Below are 19,261 nucleotides of genomic sequence, written 5' to 3'. Positions count from 1 at the left end.
TAATTTCCCTTCCTGACTGCTAAACCAAACTGAATCAGAGCTTACAAACTCTTTGGCCCCAAATTGATTTTCCGACCCCACTGCTTGCACTTCATGAAAAACGCATAATACTGCCACAATAAAATTGTCTGATCCTACCTCACCTAACTTATTGTTGAACCTTATTAATACCTTTTTCTTTTCCAGATTTTACTTTTCAATATCCCTCCTAAATTCCATCATCTTAATCCATCACCTCACAAAATTTCTCCTTCCACACAACATAACGTTCAGTCAATGAAAAATTATTTCTTTTATCTAATTCTGTGTTAAATTTCATCTTTAATCTTTATCCTTCACCTTCATCCTTCCTGAACTATATTAACCCCCAGACCCATAATATTTCAAATTTAAAATTCTGACTCTTGTCTTTAAAACTCTCTGTGATCTCATTCTTGGCTATTTTCTTAACCATCTGCAGCTTATAACTTCCACTGAAATTCACTATTGCTCTGCTGCTGCTGTGTTCTTCTACTCTCTAATCCAGTGTTAGAAGGTCTGAGTTCAGTTGCATAGGTCCAATGCTGTCAAATTCTCTTAGACTCATAGAGATGTACAGCATGGAAACAGACCCCTTGGTCCAACCGTCCATGCCAACCAGATATCCCAATCCAATCTAATCCCACCTGCCAGCACCCGGCACATATCCCTCCAAACCCTTCCTATTCATATACCCATCCAAATGCCTCTTAAATGTTGCAATTGTGCCAGCCTCCACCACATCCTCTGGCAGCTCATTCCATACACGTATCACCTTCTGCATGAAAAAGTTGCCCGTTAGGTCTCTTTTACCCTAAACCTATGCCCCCTAGTTCTGGACTCCCCGACCCCAGGGAACAGACTTTGTCTATTTATCCTATCCGTGCCCCTCATAATTTTGTAAACTCTAGGTCACCCCTCCGCCTCCGACGCTCCAGGGAAAACAATCCCAGCCTGTTCAGCATCTCCCTGTAGCTCAGATCCTCCAACATCTTTCCGATAGGAAGGAGACCAGAATTGCACGCAACATTCCAATGGTGGCCTAACCAATGTCCTGTACAGCCGCAACATGACCTCCCAATTCCTGTACTCAATACTCAGTCCAATAAAGGAAAGCATACCAAACGCCTTCTTCACTATCCTATCTACCTGCGACTCCACTTTCAAGGAGCTATGAACCTGCTCTCCAAGGTCTCTTTGTTCAGCAACACTCCCAAGGACCTTACCATTAAGTGTATAAGTCCTGCTAAGATTTGCTTTCCCAAAATGCAGCACCTCGCATTTATCTGAATTAAACTCCATCTGCCACTTCTCAGCCCATTGGCCCATCGGGTCCAGATCCTGTTGTAATCTGAGGTAACCCTCTTCGCTGTCCACTGCACCACCAATTTTGGTGTCATCTTCTCTGTGTTTCTGCTTGCCCATTTTGGACCATGCACTTGAAAATCAGTTTTTCTGCCTTAACTTTTGTCTTTGTAACCATTCCTCTTTTGGCTTAGACTTCACTTTTTCTTAAATCTTTGTGAAGCACCTGCGCATTAAAAGTTTTGCATAAAAATTGTGTAATAGTCTCAGTTTGCTTCATCAGCAGTTGTTCGATGATTAAACAATTCTTCACTGCCTAATTTTTGAAAATGTTATATTATCATAAGTTGCATTTACAATAGCTATTTCAAATCTTTCAAATTCTTTGTCATTTTAGGTGTGCCACATAGACTGTCAAGCAGAAGGTGGCATTCCCTCCTATTCATTTACATTGATGGTGATATTTTTTCTTCAACAAAGACAAGAACCTCTTTTACCAGCCTACTTGGGCTCATGGGTGAGGATCATTATATTTTTCCCTATGAGGTGCTCTCATTCTTCTGCTTTCCTTTGATTCATATCTAATCTTGTTTAGCTTTAAAAAAGGCATCAAACGACAAATCACTGGCTAACACCTTTCTCAAGTAATAGCAGTATGTATATTTACATTCACATATTTTTGCTGAATTTCAATGTTATCAATCTTATCGAGGTCTGTAATGACTCTTATAGCGGTCTGAATAATGAGTTATGGCACATTTGTTGCAAAATCATGCGACTAGACCTCCCTTGATGTCAAGATCATCTCACTCAATCTTTTGCGCTTTTCACAAGCAGCGTAGCAAGGTTCATGCTAGGCAGTAGCAAGATGCCAATCGATGGGGTCTAATACACGTTAAATGTCTTGTTAACGCCACAACTTGCCTCGTTGATATTCACCCTGCTATTTTACCAAACACACCAAATAAGCTAGATATCAGACAAACATAACAAAGAAACCACAGTGAGCACCTTGGTGGATTCAGTTCATCACCTGTTCTGAAAAACATCCCATTCACTGACATCTCAGGGCAAACTCCATTGGCACTGGCCATATTCACCCATGTCTACAGACATTGGTGGCCGACATGTTTCAGAACCCTCATGGCACACCTCTGATCCACTTATAGGATACTTCTCCATTTCAGTGTTGCACCCTGGGCTATTATTGTACTCATCCAGTAAGGACATCGTGCTTAGGGTCATGCACCCAGTTCATAAATTGCTCCAGGCTGCATCTCCTGGCTATTCACATTGTTTCATAATACTCACTCAATCTAAGCTTAGCTTGATGCTTGCAGTATCCCTAGCATGCCTTTTTGTGCTTCGCCCCCTCAACCAGAGATGCCAAGCTCATATTACTGCTGTCTTGCCATACCTTTTAGCACAGACGCAAAGCCAGAAAGTTTGTCAACAGGCTCCTTTGAAGGATAGACTTTGGTCAGGGGTTTCCAGCACAAGGGCAGCCTCCAATACCAGTCCAGGCTCTGGCAGCGGTGGCCAGAGTCAGGATCCTTCCTTTTTAAAGGGTAAGGAGCCAAATGAAGGGCAGGACGTACCTGTCTTGAGCCCTTGATTCCTGATGAAAGGCTTTTGCTTGAAACATCGATTTTTCCTGCTCCTCGGATGCTGCCTGACCTGATGTGATTTTCCAGTACCACTCTAATCTTGAGCCTTTCTGTCCTAGCATGGGCTGTTTACCTTATGGAATGAGTTAGAAGCAGGTATTACGGGAGATCAAAGTAATGGTGCACCTTTTGTTGCAGATGGGGAAGTGTCCTCAGTAAATGAGTAGGCAGCACATGCAGTAGACATGCAGGGTTAGTGGTGTCAGGGGTTAGGGTAGATGAGAGTGAGTAGCGCAAATGTTTCAGGCAATAATGATGGAACATTTTCCTTCGGGGAGATACATCAGAGATTGAGTGTGAGGTATCAGAGAGAAGATGATGACACTTAGGTTGGCAGAGTGGAGAAGGACATTTGCTGTCTTTCGACAGTGCTGGGCATTCCTCCAAATGGCTGAGACTGCACTAACTCAGATCGCAAAGTTGATGAGGCTGGCAGAGTCATACCCAGTGCTGATGCAAGAGGAGAAGGAAGTCCTATACTGGCACCACCCTGCTCAGCAGGATCTCCAGGACCTAGACCAAAAAGTTGGGTGCTAATTTTTCCCCCATCTGCAATGTCCAGAGCAGATGTCAGGAACTGGTCAGAGAGCACCTTTGGTCTGACAGTACTTGTCTAGGTGCATAATGGACTATTAAAGCTGATGCAGGAGCAGGTGATGTTGGTGAATTTCAGAATACCTGCTGAGTATTCTGGGAATGGCCCATGGTAAGTTAGGGCAGAAATCAGAGGTGAGAGATGCCATCAGGGTGTGGTTTGTAATTTATGAGGCAGTTTTGGAAATGTGCACGAGAAAATTGCTAGGATTCGCAAACTGGACCGAGCCAAATAAAACATGAAATTCAGCCTAAAATCATCTAGAAACTAATCTCAGACAGTGGCGCAAAATGGGTGGTATTGGATTGGCTGTATTTATCATTTTGGCACCATCAACCAAGATGAATTTCAGCCCTAGAGTTCTTCTTTAATGTACATTATTAACTGATCCACCTGTTTCAGTTTTGAGCTCGCGGGAAAAGTTAATTTGTCACTTTTTTGGTATCCTAGATTGAAGGTTTTGACTTGAAACGAATTGATGAGTATCACCTGCAAGGCATACAGAATGATGAATATGTGTTGTGGGAGCACAAACCAGCAAACTCTGGAGAAACAAAAAATATGAGCAATGGAGACGGTAAAACCTTAAATAAAGCAGAGCATAGAAAATCTTCAAATAAAAAGATGGAAAGCAGTGAACCTCAGAACCAAAGTATTTCATCAAAAGAAAAGCAAGGCAAAGTAAGTGCACTATATTCATTTCTAAAGCTACATTGTTATAATTTGTGTACTATTATATATTCTCATTGAGATTTTTACTATTTATTTCGCAATGTAAGTGAATAGAGCTGAACGTAAAATTATCTCAATGTTACTGTGTTATAGTATTAACTATGAAGTGCAGATGATCTGAGGAAAATTGAATTGATGAAAACTATCCTTCGCTTAAAGGTTTGAACTTCCATCTAACATGGTTAGCGTTGAAATTTCAAATATCCATAATGTTCACACATGTCAACTCATGTTTGGAAACTCTTTTAAGGCGGTTGATTAAAAAAGCTTGATGGAGGACTGTTTCACAGTGTTGTCAAGGAGAAATTTATCAAGTGAAAAGTTGACCAGAATGACAAGTATAAATGAGAATTAAATCCAGCTAGCTAAAGTGCAAACTGTGAGCATAGCTAGAATCTACGGTTTTAGATCTTTACTATCTCTATATGTAGATATCGTGACATAAATCAGTAATTACTGAAATTAGTTTTGTAATTAACTGTTATAGACTGACTCATAGCTTATTCTGTTTTAAAATACACACTTATAATTCTCAATTTTCTTATTGTACAGTTTCTGCTGAGATTTGGCCACTGTAGGGCCTAATTTGGAGGTAACTTTACGGTACCAAATAACTTTACAGTGAAGTTAGTTTAATTTGTTATACTGACACAACTCTGATTTCTCCCTATTACTGCAAATTTAAATCAATCTTTTAATCACAGAGACTTGAAGAGACTTCTTATAAATCATTTATCATGCTTTTTCATTTCCTGTTAGGCTGCATTGACGTTTGGTTCAACACATCACGTTTCTCTTGGACACCTCTGGCTAGAATTACTGAAATTTTACACTCTAGAATTTGCATTGGAAGAGTACGTCATCTGTATACGGGTAAAAGATCTTGTAACAAGAGAGACTAAAAACTGGCCGAAAAGGAGAATAGCTATTGAGGGTGAGGAGAACATTTAATCCATAGAGAAAAAAAAAATGGTAATGTGGTGCAAATAGATAGTACATCAGACTTCTAGTTAAAGCTGAGGCATTCACAGGTTCTGAGTTAAAGTCCATGGATTGGAGTCATTCCTTTAATTTGGTCTTCTTGAGTGCAGTGGTAGTGTCCATACCGCTGAACTGGGAAGACTGGATTCAAGTCCCACCTACTCCAGAGGTTCATTATAACCTCTCTGAAAAGGTTGATTAGAAAAATAGGTTAAGTTTAAAACATTTTTTTAAATTTCAAAAATGGTATAATCATTGACTTATTAAAGGTTAATTTTCTGATGAAGTAAATGGCTAACCAATTTCATTGTCCAAAATAACATGCTAAAGGACTGTTTGGTAGTGGAAATGAGTTTAAAAGGTTTTGAAAGGTACTAATTATGTTTAAGACATCAACACAACAAATGAACCCTTTTGTACCATTTCCAATCAGTGTCAGTTTGGTAGGTGAATCGTAAAGTGTGGGTTCAAGACTCCCAGCAGGATTTCAGTTTGTAGTCTTAGTCAATTACTTGAGTACCAAATTTAGCCAGAAGATTAGTCTAACTCTTTAAGTATTAATGATGGTTTAAATTTGAAGATCAACCATGATTTTACTATGAATGGCAGAGCAAGCAAATAAGGCCGTGTGGCTACTCCTGTTTATGTTCTTAGCTATCAACATGCACATAATTTTTGTCATTTTTCTCATCAAGGTGAAAAGTCATTATCCCTGAGGTCCTATTATTTAAAATATCAGTGTACCTAAATCTGATTTACTACACTGGTAGTATTTTTATGGAGAGATGCTGAATTACCTTTTGGCTGTCTATCTTGGAAGAAATTCCTCCTAATTTGTATCGTAAATTTCTGTCTCACATCCCTCTAGCTGTGGGATTTTGCTGTCTGGTCCTAGACTCCCCCACAACAGGAAATAAACTTTCAGCATCTATCTCGTCAATCCATCAACGAATCTTTTATGTTTCAATTAGGTGACTCCTCATTCTTCTATACTATAATGAGTATAGGCCCAAACTACTCAATGTCTCCTTGTAAGAAAATTCTCCATGTCTGGAATCAACCTCACAAACCTTCTTTAGATTGCCTCTAATACCAGTATATCTTCCTTAGATAAGGGACCATAACTATTCGCAGTATTCCAGGTGTGGTCTGACCAGTGCCTTGTATAGTTTTAGCATGACTTTAACTATTTATACACTGTCTTCTGTTTGAAATAAAGGCCAGTATTCCGTTCTCCTTCCTTAATATCAGCTGAACCTGGATGCTAGCTTTTTGTGATTAATGCACAAGGACCCCCATGTCCATCTGCGATGCAATTCTCTTCAGTCTCTCTCCATTTAAATAATATTCACCTCCTCTATTTCTCTTACCACAGCACATAATCTTATAATTGCCCAAATTATCTTTCATATGCCAAATTTTTTTTGCCTACTGATTTAAACTGTCTATATCCCTCTTTGACTTTTTGTGTCATCCTTCCTTCCCACCTATTTTTGTGTCACCTGCAAACTTGGCTGTAGTACATTCACTTTCTTCATCCAAGTCATTAATATATATTGTAACTAATTGCAGCCCCAGCACGATCCCTGTGGCATTCCACTAGTTACAGATTGCCAACCTGAAAATACCCCTTTAATCCTAACTTTCTGTCTTCTACTAGTTAACCAATCTTCTCCCCATACTAAAATACTACTCCCAGCACCATGGGGACTTATTATGTACCTTATGTGTGGTCTTATTAAAAACCTTTTGAAAATCCAAAGATATTACAATTACTAGTTCCCCTTATGTCTATCCTTTTTGTTACCATCCTGAAAGAATTCTAATAAATTTGTCAGGCATGATTCCCCCTCATGAAGACATGCTGACTGTGCTTTATTGTATTCTGAGTATCAAAATGCTGTGCTATTACATCCTCTATAATAGATTCTAACATTTTCCCAATGACATCCGTTAAGCTAACTGGATGTTAATTAGATGTTTTGTCTCCTTCCCTTTTTGAATAAAAGTGTTATGGGGCAGGCAGTGGTATTATCGGTAGAATGTTCATCCAGAGACATAAATATTATTCTGGGTTCAATTCTTGCCATGGTAGAGAGTAGAATTTGAATTTATGAAGACCTTGAATCAAGAACATGGAATTGTACATCACAGGAATGAGTTCTTCAGGCCATGATGTTGTGCTGAACATGACTCCAAATTAAACTAATCTCTTCTGTCTGTCCTTGATCCACATCCCTCCATTCCTTGCATGTTCATTTGCTTATCTAAAAGTCCCTTTAACATCCCTAATCTATCTGCACAATGATCATTAATCCATTGTAAATTGTTAGAAAAGCTTAATGGGTTGACTAATAAAGTCATAAAGATGTACAGCATGGAAACAGACCCTTCGGTCCAACCCATCCATGCCGACCAGATTTCCCAACCCAATCTAGTCCCACCTGCCAGCACCCGGCCCATATCCCTCCAAACTCTTCCTATTCATATACCCATCCAAATGCCTCTTAAATGTTGCAATTGTACCTGCCTCCACCACATCCTCTGATAGCTCATTCCATACACATACCACCCTCTGCGTGAAAAAGTTTCCCCTGAGGCCTCTTTTATATATTTCCCGTCTCACCCTAAACCTATGCCCTCTAGTTCTGGACTCCCCGACCCCAGGAACAGACTTTGTCTATTTATCCTATCCATGCCTCTCATAATTTTGTAAACCTCTATAAGGTCACCCCTCAGCTTCCAACGCTTCAGGGAAAACAGCCCCAGCCTGTTCAGCCTCTCCCTGTAGCTCAGATCCTCCAACCCTGGCAACATCCTTGTAGATTTTTTCTGAACCCTTTCAAGTTTCACAACATCCTTCCGATAGGAAGGAGACCAGAATTGCACGCAATATTCCAACCAATGTCCTGTACAGCTGCAACATGACCTCCCAACTCCTGTACTCAATACTCTGACCAATAAAAGAAAGCATACCAAATGCCGCCTTCACTATCCTATCTACCTGCGACTCCACTTTCAAGGAGCTATGAACCTGCTCTCCAAGGTCTCTTTGTTCAGCAACACTCCCTCGAACCTTACCATTAAGTGCATAAGTCCTGCTAAGATTTGCTTTCCCAAAATGCAGCACCTCGCATTTATCTGAATTAAACTCCATCTGCCACCTCTCAGCCCATTGGCCCATCTGGTCCAGATCCTGTTGTAATCGGAGGTAACCCACTTCGCTGTCCACTACACCTCCAATTTTGATGTCATCTGCAAACTTACTAACTGTGCCTCTTATGCTCGCATCCAAATCATTTATGTAAATGACAAAAAGTAGAGGGCCCAGCACCGATCCTTGTGGCACTCCACTGGTCACAGGCCTACCGTCTGAAAAACAATCCTCCACCACCACCCTCCATCTTCCACCTTTGAGCCAGTTCTGTATCCAAATAGCTAGTTCTCCCTGTATTCCATGAGATCTAACCTTGCTAATCAGTGTCCCATGGGGAACCTTGTCAAAAGCCTTACTGCAATCCATATAGATCACATCTACTGCTCAGGTGTACCTGAGAACTCTGTGGGAAGCAAGAGAAGTGATTGCTGGGCCTCTTACTGAGATATTTGTATCATCAATAGTCAAAGGTGAGGTGCCGGAAGACTGGAGGTTGGCAAACGTGGTGCCACTGTTTAAGTGCCCTCATCAATCTTCTTTATTACTTCTTAAAAAACTCAATCAAGATTGTGAGACATGATTTCCCACGCACAAAGCTATGTTGACTATCCCGAATCAGTCCTTGCCTTTCCAAATACATGTACATCCTGTCCCTCAGGATTCCCTCCAACAACTTGCCCACCACTGAGATCAGACTCACCGGTCTATAGTTCCCTGGCTTGTCTTTACCGCCCTTCTTAAATAGTGGCACTATGTTTGCCAATCTCCAGTCTTCTGGCACCTCACCTGTGACTATCAATGATACAAATATCTCAGCAAGAGGCCCAGCAATCACTTCTCTAGCTTCCCACAGAGTTCTCGGGTACACCTGATCAGGTCCTGGGGATGTATCCACCTTTAACCGTTTCAAGACATCCAGCACTTCCTCCTCTGTAATCTGGACATTTTGCAAGATGTCACCATCTATTTCTCTACAGTCTATAACTTCCATATCCTTTTCCACAGTAAATACTGATGCAAAATATTCATTTAGTATCTCCCCCATTTTCTGAGGGTCCACACAAAGGCCGTCTTGCTGATCTTTGAGGGACCCTATTCTCTCCCTAGTTACCCTTTTGTCCTTATTATATCTGTAAAAGCCTTTGGATTTTCCTTAATTCTATTTGCCAAAGCTATCTCATGTCCCCGTTTTGCCCTCCTGATTTCCCTCTTAAGTATACTCCTATTTTCTTTATACTCTTCTAAGGATTCACTCGATCTCTCCTGTCTATACCTGACATATGCTTCCTTCTTTTTCTTAACCAAACCCTCAATTTCTTTAGTCATCCAGCATTCCCTATGCCTACCAGCCTTTCCTTTCACCCTGTCAGGAATATACTTTCTCTGAATTCTTGTTATCTCATTTCTGAAGGCTTCCCATTTTCCAACCGTCCCTTTACCTGCGAACATCTGCCTCCAATCAGCTTTCAAAAGTTCTTGCCTAATACCGTCAAAATTGGCCTTTCTCCAATTTAGAATTTCAATTTTTAGATCTGGTCTATCCTTTTCCATCACTATTTTAAAACGAATAGAATTATGGCTGCTGGCCCCAAAGTGCTTCCCCACTGACACCTCAGTCACCTGCCCTGCCTTATTTCCTAAGAGTAGGTCAAGTTTTGCACCTTCTCTAATAGGTACATCACATACTGAATCAGAAAATTGTCTTGTACACACTTAAGAAATTCCTCTCCATCTAAACCTTTAACACTTTGGCAGTCCCAGTCGATGTTTGAAAAGTTAAAATCCCCTACCATAGCTACCCTATTATTCTTACAGATAGCTGAGACCTCCTTACAAGTTTGTTTCTCAATTTCCCTCTGACTATTGGGGGCTGTATAATACAATCCCAATAAGGTGATCATCCCTTTCTTATTTCTCAGTTCCACCCAAATAACTTCCCTGGATGTATTTTCAGGAATATCTTCCCTCAGCACAGCTGTAATGCTATCCCTTATCAAAAATGCCACTCCCCCTCCTCTCTTGCCTCCCTTTCTATCCTTCCTGTAGCATTTGTATTCTGGAACATTAAGCTGCCAGTCCTGCCCATTCCTGAGCCATGTTTCTGTAATTACTATGATATCTCAGTCCCATGTTGCTAACCATGCCCTGAGTTCATCTGCCTTCCCTGTTAGGCCCCTTGCATTGAAATAAATGCAGTTTAATTTATTAGTCCTACCTTGTCCCTGCCTGCCCTGACTGTTTGACTCTCTTCTGTTCTCAGCTGTACCCGTCTCAGATCGATCTCTTTCCTCACTATCTCCCTGGGTCCCACCCCCCACCTTACTATTTTAAATCCTCCCAAGCAGTTCTAGCAAATTTCCCTGCCAGTATATTAGTCCCCTTCCAAGTTAGGTACAATCCATCCTTCTTGTACAGGTCACTTCTACCCAAAAGAGATTCCAATAATCCAAAAATGTGAATCCTTTTCCCATACACCAACTCCTCAGCCATGCATTCATCTGCTCTATCCTCCTATTCCTGCCCTCACTAGCTCATAGCACTGGGAGTAATCCAGATATTACTACCCTTGAGGACCTCCTTTTTAAATTTCTGCCTAACTCTCTGTAATCTCCCTTTAGAATCTCAATCTTTTCCCTTCCAATGTCATTGGGTTCACTAATGTCCTCTAAGAAAATGCCATTCTTGCCTGGTCTGGCCTGCAAATGACACCAGACTGTCAGAAATGTGGTTGCTGCATAATTGCCTTCTGAAATGACCTGGCAAGCCACTCAGTTGTATCGACCATTTAGAAAAAGAAAAAGGGAATGAAAGCAAAAGGGCCACTGAGCAATGATGGAAGCACAGGAATTGATATTACTACTACTACTACTACTAGAACTATTTGGTGCCCCCAACTTGAATGCTTTCCCATACCATGAGGCCATGATCAATTTGCTCATCCTCACTACAGTTCCCAGTTCATTCTCACAGCCTGCAAGAATCTGATAATTTATGGACTTTTGCAAGTCACCAATCAGCTACTTTCCCTGTTCGCGTATTATGTTGCGGTTGGTGATGCCTCTCCGCCATTGACCTCACTGCAAGTAGACTTTTTGTTTCAGACCTTTTCTTCTCTCTGCTCATCTGTTATGTGTTGCAGCAAACCTTACATAAATCACCTTCCCCCAAAGTTCCTTCGAATGAAATCTGCTTCATACTTATCCTGGTACCTATCCAGCATTTTAGATGAAGGACTGGCAGTGCTATTAACAGGAAAAGCTACTTTTTACATTTAATCAAAATCAGCAATGCCTTAAAAACTGCAATATTGTTATTCAAATGTCAGTAATAATGACAAACAAGACATTGAAGATGAGAGTATTTGTGCATTAATGAGAAGGTGGATGCCAGCAATAGGAAATGAGGAAAATAACTTATTTTAATATGATTTCTGATGGTGGATTTCATTAGAGAGCCATTTGGTAGCTGAACAAGTTGAAAAATATTCCACTAATCAAGAGTGCGAATTGCATGAGCCCTTAAATGAGCATATGGCTAAGAAACAGCCGGTCCCTGTCATCAATTCATAGAGTCATACAGCATGGAAACAGACCTTTTGGTTCAGGTCGTCCATGCCGACCAGGTTTCCCAAACTAAATTAGTCCCATTGCCTGTGTTTGGACCATATCCCTCTAAATCTTTCCTATTCATGTACCTGTCCAAATGACTTTTAAATATTGTACTGGTACCCGCCTCTACCACTTCATTCCATTTACGCACTGTGTAAAAAATGTTGCCGCTCATGTCCCTTTTAACTCTTTTCCCTCTCACCTTAAACCTATGCCCTCTAGATTTCGACTCCCCCACCTTTTTTATGCCTCATGATTTTATAAACATCTATAAGGTCACCCCTCAGCCTCCTAAGCTGCAGCAAAAGAAAGTCACAGGTAGACAGGAGAGTGAAGAAGCTGTTTGGACATGCTTGCCTTAATTGGTCAGAAAATTGATTACAAGCATTCGGATGGCATCTTGCAGGTGAACAAGACATTGGTGAGGCTACTTTTGGAAAACCTATTTATCTCTGTCTTAAATACACTCAATGACTTGGCCTGTGCAGTATTCTGTGGCAATGAGTCCATTGTAGAGGGGGTGGCCTAGTGCTATGATCACAGGACTGTTAATCCAGAGACCCAGGTAATGTTCTGAGGACCTGCGTTCAAATCCCCCCGTGGCAGATGGTGGAAGTTGATTTTTTAAAAAGTGGAGTTAAAATTCCAGTGATGAGCATGAATCCATGGGTGATTGTTGGAAAATCCATCTTATTCATTAATTTCCTTTTGGAAAGGAAACTGCCACCCTTATCTGTTCTGAACTACATGTGACTCCAGACTCACAGCAGTGTGGTTTCTAGCCAATAAATGCTGGCCTAGACAGCAACACCCTCATCCCATGAATGAATTCAGTTAAAAATGTACCACCTTCTGGCTGAAGAAATTCCTCCTTATCTCAGTACAGAAAGGTTGCTCCTTCATTCTGAGGCTGTGCCCTTGGGTCTCTCCTACTATTGGAAACATCTTCCCTACATTCACGCTGTCCAGGCCTCTCAATAAGTTTAAATCAGATTCCTCTCATCCTTCTAAACTGCTTTGAATACAGACCCAGCGTCCTCAACCGTTTCGTATGGGACAAGACCTTCATCTCTGGGATCATTCTTGTAAACCTCCTCTGGACCCCCTCCAAGGTCTTCAGACTAGGTCATTTTGATAGCCTTGCAGTACTAAATTGAGATTTCTGAGAGTTCGTAACAGATGCCATTATACGTTTTTAATGACCTTGTTCAAGTGCATTTGATGTATAAGAAAAAATGTTGCATAATATAATTGTTGTGTTCACTTTTTTTATAGACCCTTTTGCACTAAAGAGAAATATTGCTCGCAGTTTGAACAGCCAGATGGTGTTTGAGTATATTCTGGAACGATTTAGGACTGCATATAAATATTTCGCATCCCCTCAAATGAAAGATGGGATTAAGTTAAAACCAGATGCTAGGAAAAAAGGGAAAGTCAACAATAAAAAGCCTTTAAAATCAGAAGAACGTTCAGGGAATTGTTGCCTGCCACAGAAGGGAACTGAAATAGGGAGAGATATTAAAGAATCTTCGCTTGAAGAAGAAATAACAAATGGAACCAGTGACAGTGGAACATCAGAATATACTGACACAACTGTTGATTGTACTTCAAATGTTAATATAGATGCTGAGCATTTGGAATTGAAGAGTGTTCCATCTTCCAATAGTGGAATTGCAGTGAATTTTAAAAAATGCAATCTTGGGAAACCAGAGGCTGGTAACTGTACCAGAGATTCCAGTGAAAGATTACTCAGTTGTGATTCAGTCAAACAATCCACTAGAACACTGGCACTTTCAGGTTCTTCAGAGAGTTGTTCAAAGCAGGCAGGCCTGGAAGAGTTAGGACATGAATCCATGGAAAATATGATGCTGCCAGCCAGTTTGCAACTGCATGGACATAAAGATAGTTGCAAACACGGAGTACATTGCTCAGAAGGAACAAATTGCACTGCCAGTTGTGTATCAACTACCTCACTAACTTGCACAACAGAAACTGAAGCTCCAAGCTGCGCTGTTATTGATGACACTGGGAATGCATCAACAACAGGGGAGCTGCATTATGTCTTTGAGAAAAGCATTCTAACGAATGGAAAGGCAAGTTATCCTTTAGATTTGCATGAACTGAGCTATGTATTATAGTGCAACCTTTAAAGAATGATTAAAATTATTCTTTTATCTAGAAGTTGTATTGTGTGACTTCTGTAAATTCAAGAAATGTTCTAGGATAAGACCTACAATAGGCTTATTTAGGAATGTCCAGCAGGATTTTGTATTGATTACGATGGTGTAATTGTCATCAATGACATTGTTAATGCACTGAAGCTGACAGTGACTTCTAGAGGCACACATTTGCAGAATAATACAAAATGCTGCAGTTGCTGTCAGTGATTTAGCGACTAAGTTGAATAAGATCTTACTTGATGTTTAGTAGCACAGTGTTCACTAGCCCTGAAAATCTACTTTTATAACAGTTGAGTGCTAAACATCTTCATGATGATAAAAACAATAAGATATGATGGTCTTTATAAATGTTTATCTTTGTTTTAACTTGTATCTCAATCAAATTGTCATCTTATTCGTTATCCAAAATTTTTAATTGAGTAAAAAGATTGAGGGCTTTAATATCCCTGGTTTGATGTCTTTGAAATACTTCAATGTAATTGGCGGCTTACCTGCTTACTGACATCACTGTTACTACATGCTTAGCGATCCCATTGAATTGCTATCAGGTTTAATCTATTGTCAGGAAGGGGGAAATCAAAAACACAGAAATCACTGGACACCTTTCTTTGGGGTCAACGGCAACTGTATTACTGTTCACAAAATGCAGGCCAGTAAAGTTATTGAGGAAAGGTACTTTTTGTTAAAAGAAAATCGCAATAAATGAATTGTCAATTGAATTTGCAATTACTCACCATTAATTTGAATTTCCATTTGCACAACATTTGCAAAACCTGATGTGATGTTTTGAACTCAGTCTTCTCATCCTCCCCATCTTTGGCAATTACTTTTAATAATGAAGTGTAAGTATTGAAGGTGGGCCTCAGAAAGGCCACACAAGTAACAACATTGGTCAAGAGACTTAGAGAATTTAAGATTTTTAAAAGTTTTATAGTTCTAGATTTTTAAGCACATACGCTGAAAAGTAGAACTAATTCAGGACTTAAAATTATTTAGAAACATGGAATGTCTAGACAGTAGATTGCTTTATGGAAAAAGATATACTGTACTTGCATTCATGTTCGCCTTAATCTTTTTGAAATGCATGACAGGATAATAACATAAGTTCTTGTTTAAATTTCCATGTTGGATTTAAAACAACTGAGTAGAAGATAGATCATGATCTCTGCATATGTACTCTAATTTCCTTTTCCAGGTGCTTTGCCATTTAGCTCAAGTGCAAGAAGTACTATTTAAATGCAACAGGATCACAAAGATAGTTATCTATTTAAATGTAATGTACACTTTAAGTAATTCACCAACGTTGAAATTAATCATTTTTAATTTCAGTGATCTTTGATTCTTGCACTTCAAAATTATTATTTATATCTGGTACTCTTAATTAATATCTTGTCTAAATATATAGCAGATTTAATTAATTTTAGTTTTAATTTATATGGCAGCCAATCATTGTGTTTGATTGGAAATTAGTGTTAGATTGAGTGAAAGTCAACCACATGGATTTTTTGGAACAAGGAAGTGAACATTATTTGCATTTGTGAGTATCAGAGGGAACTTCAAAATCGTGATGACATAGCAGATATTGAGGTCAAAGAACTGTTAAAGTGAGGAGAAGACATTGCTTACTTTGCAATAGTAAAGAAGAATATAGAGTCTCTTGTGGTTAAAAATAGACCAATTGGATTTTGAACTATGGTAAATAGCTGGCAAAATTCATCACTTCAAATCTCTGAAGAAAAAGAGAAAAAAGTGTAATTTAACAAAGAAAGTTGGATTGTCAGCAGTTAAGTCGCCTAAATATTGGTATTTTGTACATTTTTGATATTTTGGATTTTAATCATCATTCATTGTGTTGGAACTAGTGAGATGCTTATTAAGGGCTACGTGGAAGGGGCACTCATTGGAAAAATGCAAATTGTAGTAAGGACAGCTCAACTCCCCAGGGAAGACAATTGTAATGGACTTCCAACAAGAAGTAGGAAGTATTATAGGTAAAATTGAGCTAGTTTTGTGAATTATTCTGTGTTTTTGTTGCATTTAAAATAATTACTTAGGGTGAATTTCTTGTTGGTTGGTTGAGGAAATAAGTTGGCCATTAAAGGAAATCAGAAAATATCCATATTACAACAGTTCCTTGATTTCTTAAATGTGGGATAAAGATAATTGAGTTTGAATATATTGTTCAGGCTAGTGATTTAAATTCATTACTTATTTTTCCTAAGTTGCTTACAGTTGTGCAAATAACTTCGTTCTAGTTATTTGACTCAATCATTTATGGCTTGGGCATTTTACATTCGTTGTCATTTATATTGCATATAATAGATTTAAAATAAAGGCAGGAACTTTATATAGATGTATTAGTTTAAAGTGAAAGGTATATTACAAAGGTAATGGTATATTGAGGACATTGGGCTCCACAACAAATTAATGCAGATTTCATGCAAGATTTCATACTTTACAAAGTTAATGTGAAAGACCAATCATTAATGCATAATATAGCAAGCAACAAGCTAAATAGATAGTTAGTTTTACATTGAAAGTACTCTGGACAGAAGTTGGTCTGCATTGAAATGGATGCACTCTACAGGTAGACAGTGCTTTACCTGAAACCCTCAGGACCATCTGTCTTTCAGATTTTGGAATTTTTCTGATAAAGGATTAAATGACATTTTCATAGTAAATTTTTTTAAAAATTACCCAGCAGCAGGCGCAACCTGTAAGTTCTATGAGCGCTGAGACAGCATTGACACCTGCCAGTGCAGAGCCATGCCACTACGTCACATCTGAGTGATGTGGGTCATGTGGATATGAAGTTGGGTTAACTATTTGTGCGCCAAACAACCTTGTTATGGGAAAAAAAACTTCACTACAAAAATTTCGGATTTCTGAGCTTTTCAGATTTCAGAATTCCGGATAAAGGATTGTCTACCTGTATATTGTTTTGACAGGAGAAGGCTGGAAATAACTCCCAGTTTTGTCTCCATCCTTGGGAGATATCTGGGTACAGCAACAAAGCTAGTATTGGCAGTTCTGCATTCAAAAGTGCCATCACTTGGTGACAGATAAGATTAATGCCTCATTTTAATTTTTTGTATAAGTAGTATTGTAATCTTAAAAGGGTAACAATTATTTGTCAGGTTACATGAAGTTAGTAAATGTTTCCTGTCACCTTCAGCCCCCAACAATTGTATGCAGCATCTGCAAACGGGATGGACATTCAAAGAATGATTGCCCAGAAGATTTCAAGAAGATTGATTTGAAACCTTTGCCACCTATGATAAATAAATTTAAGCAAATTCTTGATCTAGTCTGCACGAAATGTTATGGTAAGTTCAGTGTCATTGTATAATTAATAATTTTAGTATTGGTTGACTAAAGCCATAGGCTTAAAGAAAATGGTTTACAGTCTTAAGTAGAGAAATATTGAGCCAACACTCGTGCATTATTTGAGTTGTTTCACTATAACAATCTTAAATCCTGTTAATTTCATGTCGATGAACCACACCCAATATAATGTACCATTATTGGTGCAGTATTCTCCAAAGACAAGCAGGAACTGGAAAGTTTCATTGACCAAAATCAGGATTGATGTTAAGGTTACCATATGGGATGATCTCAATACTTTTATTAAATAATTTGTTTTACCATAGCTTGGTTCACAATAAGTTGCATGATAATATATAGGTGTACACAGTCTTCCATTCCACCTAACAAAACACGTCCATTGTCTTCCAAGCAGATTCAGAGATGTTTTCTACGAAATTACTGTCTTTCCTTCCATCCCCAATATTTGCCACCTTCCTTCCATTTTCTAGCCTGAGCACAACACTGGTGAAACACGGCAAAAAGTATCTACTATAGTTTTGTTTTAGCAGTAATTAATTTGGAAAAGCATTTTTTAAAATGTGTTGAATGAATTGTTGAGGTTTTCTATTTCCACAGCACAGTAGCCTAGGGAATAGAAGTAGAGCTGAAACCCAGAATGAAAAATAATATGAGGATAAGCATGGGATAATGAACAAATGAAATGTGCAATTTGTGGAAGGGGAGAGAGTATTACAACTTGTATCTGTTGTAATGGTAACAGTCTAGAAAAAAAACTTACATTCAGGGAATGCTTTTGATAGATATGTTGTCTGTTTCAGTTAGTAAAGATTTTGTGATGTGTTCGCTGATTAGAAGCTGGACTCTCACACCCCATACTTTGTTGTCTGACGGTTACAATCAATGGAAATTATTTGACCTCTGAAATTAAAGAGAACTGGTACAGATGCAAAATTGACTACAAGCAGAAGTGGGTTAGCATCATAAGTTGACATTTGGCCTCCAAAAAACTATCAGCTATATATTACAGCGGCTGTTGAAGGCAGGTTTTAAATCATGAACTGTGCATCTCTGTTTGTTTTTGTATTTGAAAGATTAATAAATAGAATGATTAACTATATCTACCATGTATCTGTAATCAAATGTCTAAATCAGCTTGCTGTGTATAATGATATCTCTATAATTGACATTTTAGTCACATAACATCTGATGATTAACAAATATTAACTTTTTTTTAGATGAACTCTCACCTCTTGAGGAACAAAATAGAGAACAAACCTTAGCAAGTTTGGAAAGATTTATCCGTAAAGAATTTGATGGTAATTTCTATAAGTTTTTATAAGCATCACATTTCATCCTTTTTTTTTAATGCACAACCTTGACCACCCACTCTCAGCCACAGTCTTAGATGTATAATCAGCTAGTTTTATCATAAAATTTACTGCAAGGGCATCTCTAACTATATTATGGTGAATGTTTATTTGTGGAGATAGAGGTGAAAGCTTTGGAGTAAGCAGTGTTATATCATGATATGGAAATGCTAGATGGGCCAAATAATTATTTTTACCTTTAACTTGTGACGTTCTGTACAAGGTAAAAAAATTATCTGTAACATATTTAGGATAGGTAGCAGGAGAAACATTTTTACACAAGACTTCTTGAGCTATGGAATCCATAAGGATTGAGACAGGTGA

At 38.8% G+C, this 19,261-nt stretch overlaps 1 protein-coding gene across 7 annotated transcripts in view; it reads left to right on the top strand.

Moving 5' to 3' along the window:
* LOC140479924 (terminal uridylyltransferase 4-like) overlaps positions 1–19,261 on the top strand; it is a 106,586-nt gene that overhangs the window by 49,289 nt on the left and 38,036 nt on the right. For all 7 annotated transcript variants that reach the window (XM_072574310.1, XM_072574312.1, XM_072574309.1 and 4 more), the window contains 6 exons: positions 1,721–1,840; positions 4,036–4,266; positions 5,077–5,251; positions 13,339–14,156; positions 17,419–17,569; positions 18,806–18,886. In XM_072574310.1, coding sequence (XP_072430411.1) covers positions 1,721–1,840; positions 4,036–4,266; positions 5,077–5,251; positions 13,339–14,156; positions 17,419–17,569; positions 18,806–18,886 — 1,576 coding nt within the window. The remainder of the gene's footprint in view (positions 1–1,720; positions 1,841–4,035; positions 4,267–5,076; positions 5,252–13,338; positions 14,157–17,418; positions 17,570–18,805; positions 18,887–19,261) is intronic.

Source organism: Chiloscyllium punctatum, chromosome 7 (assembly GCF_047496795.1).
Source record: "Chiloscyllium punctatum isolate Juve2018m chromosome 7, sChiPun1.3, whole genome shotgun sequence".
Lineage (NCBI taxonomy): Eukaryota > Metazoa > Chordata > Chondrichthyes > Orectolobiformes > Hemiscylliidae > Chiloscyllium > Chiloscyllium punctatum.
Note: the sequence above shows the minus strand (reverse complement) of the source record. Positions and strands in the feature narration are given on the sequence as shown.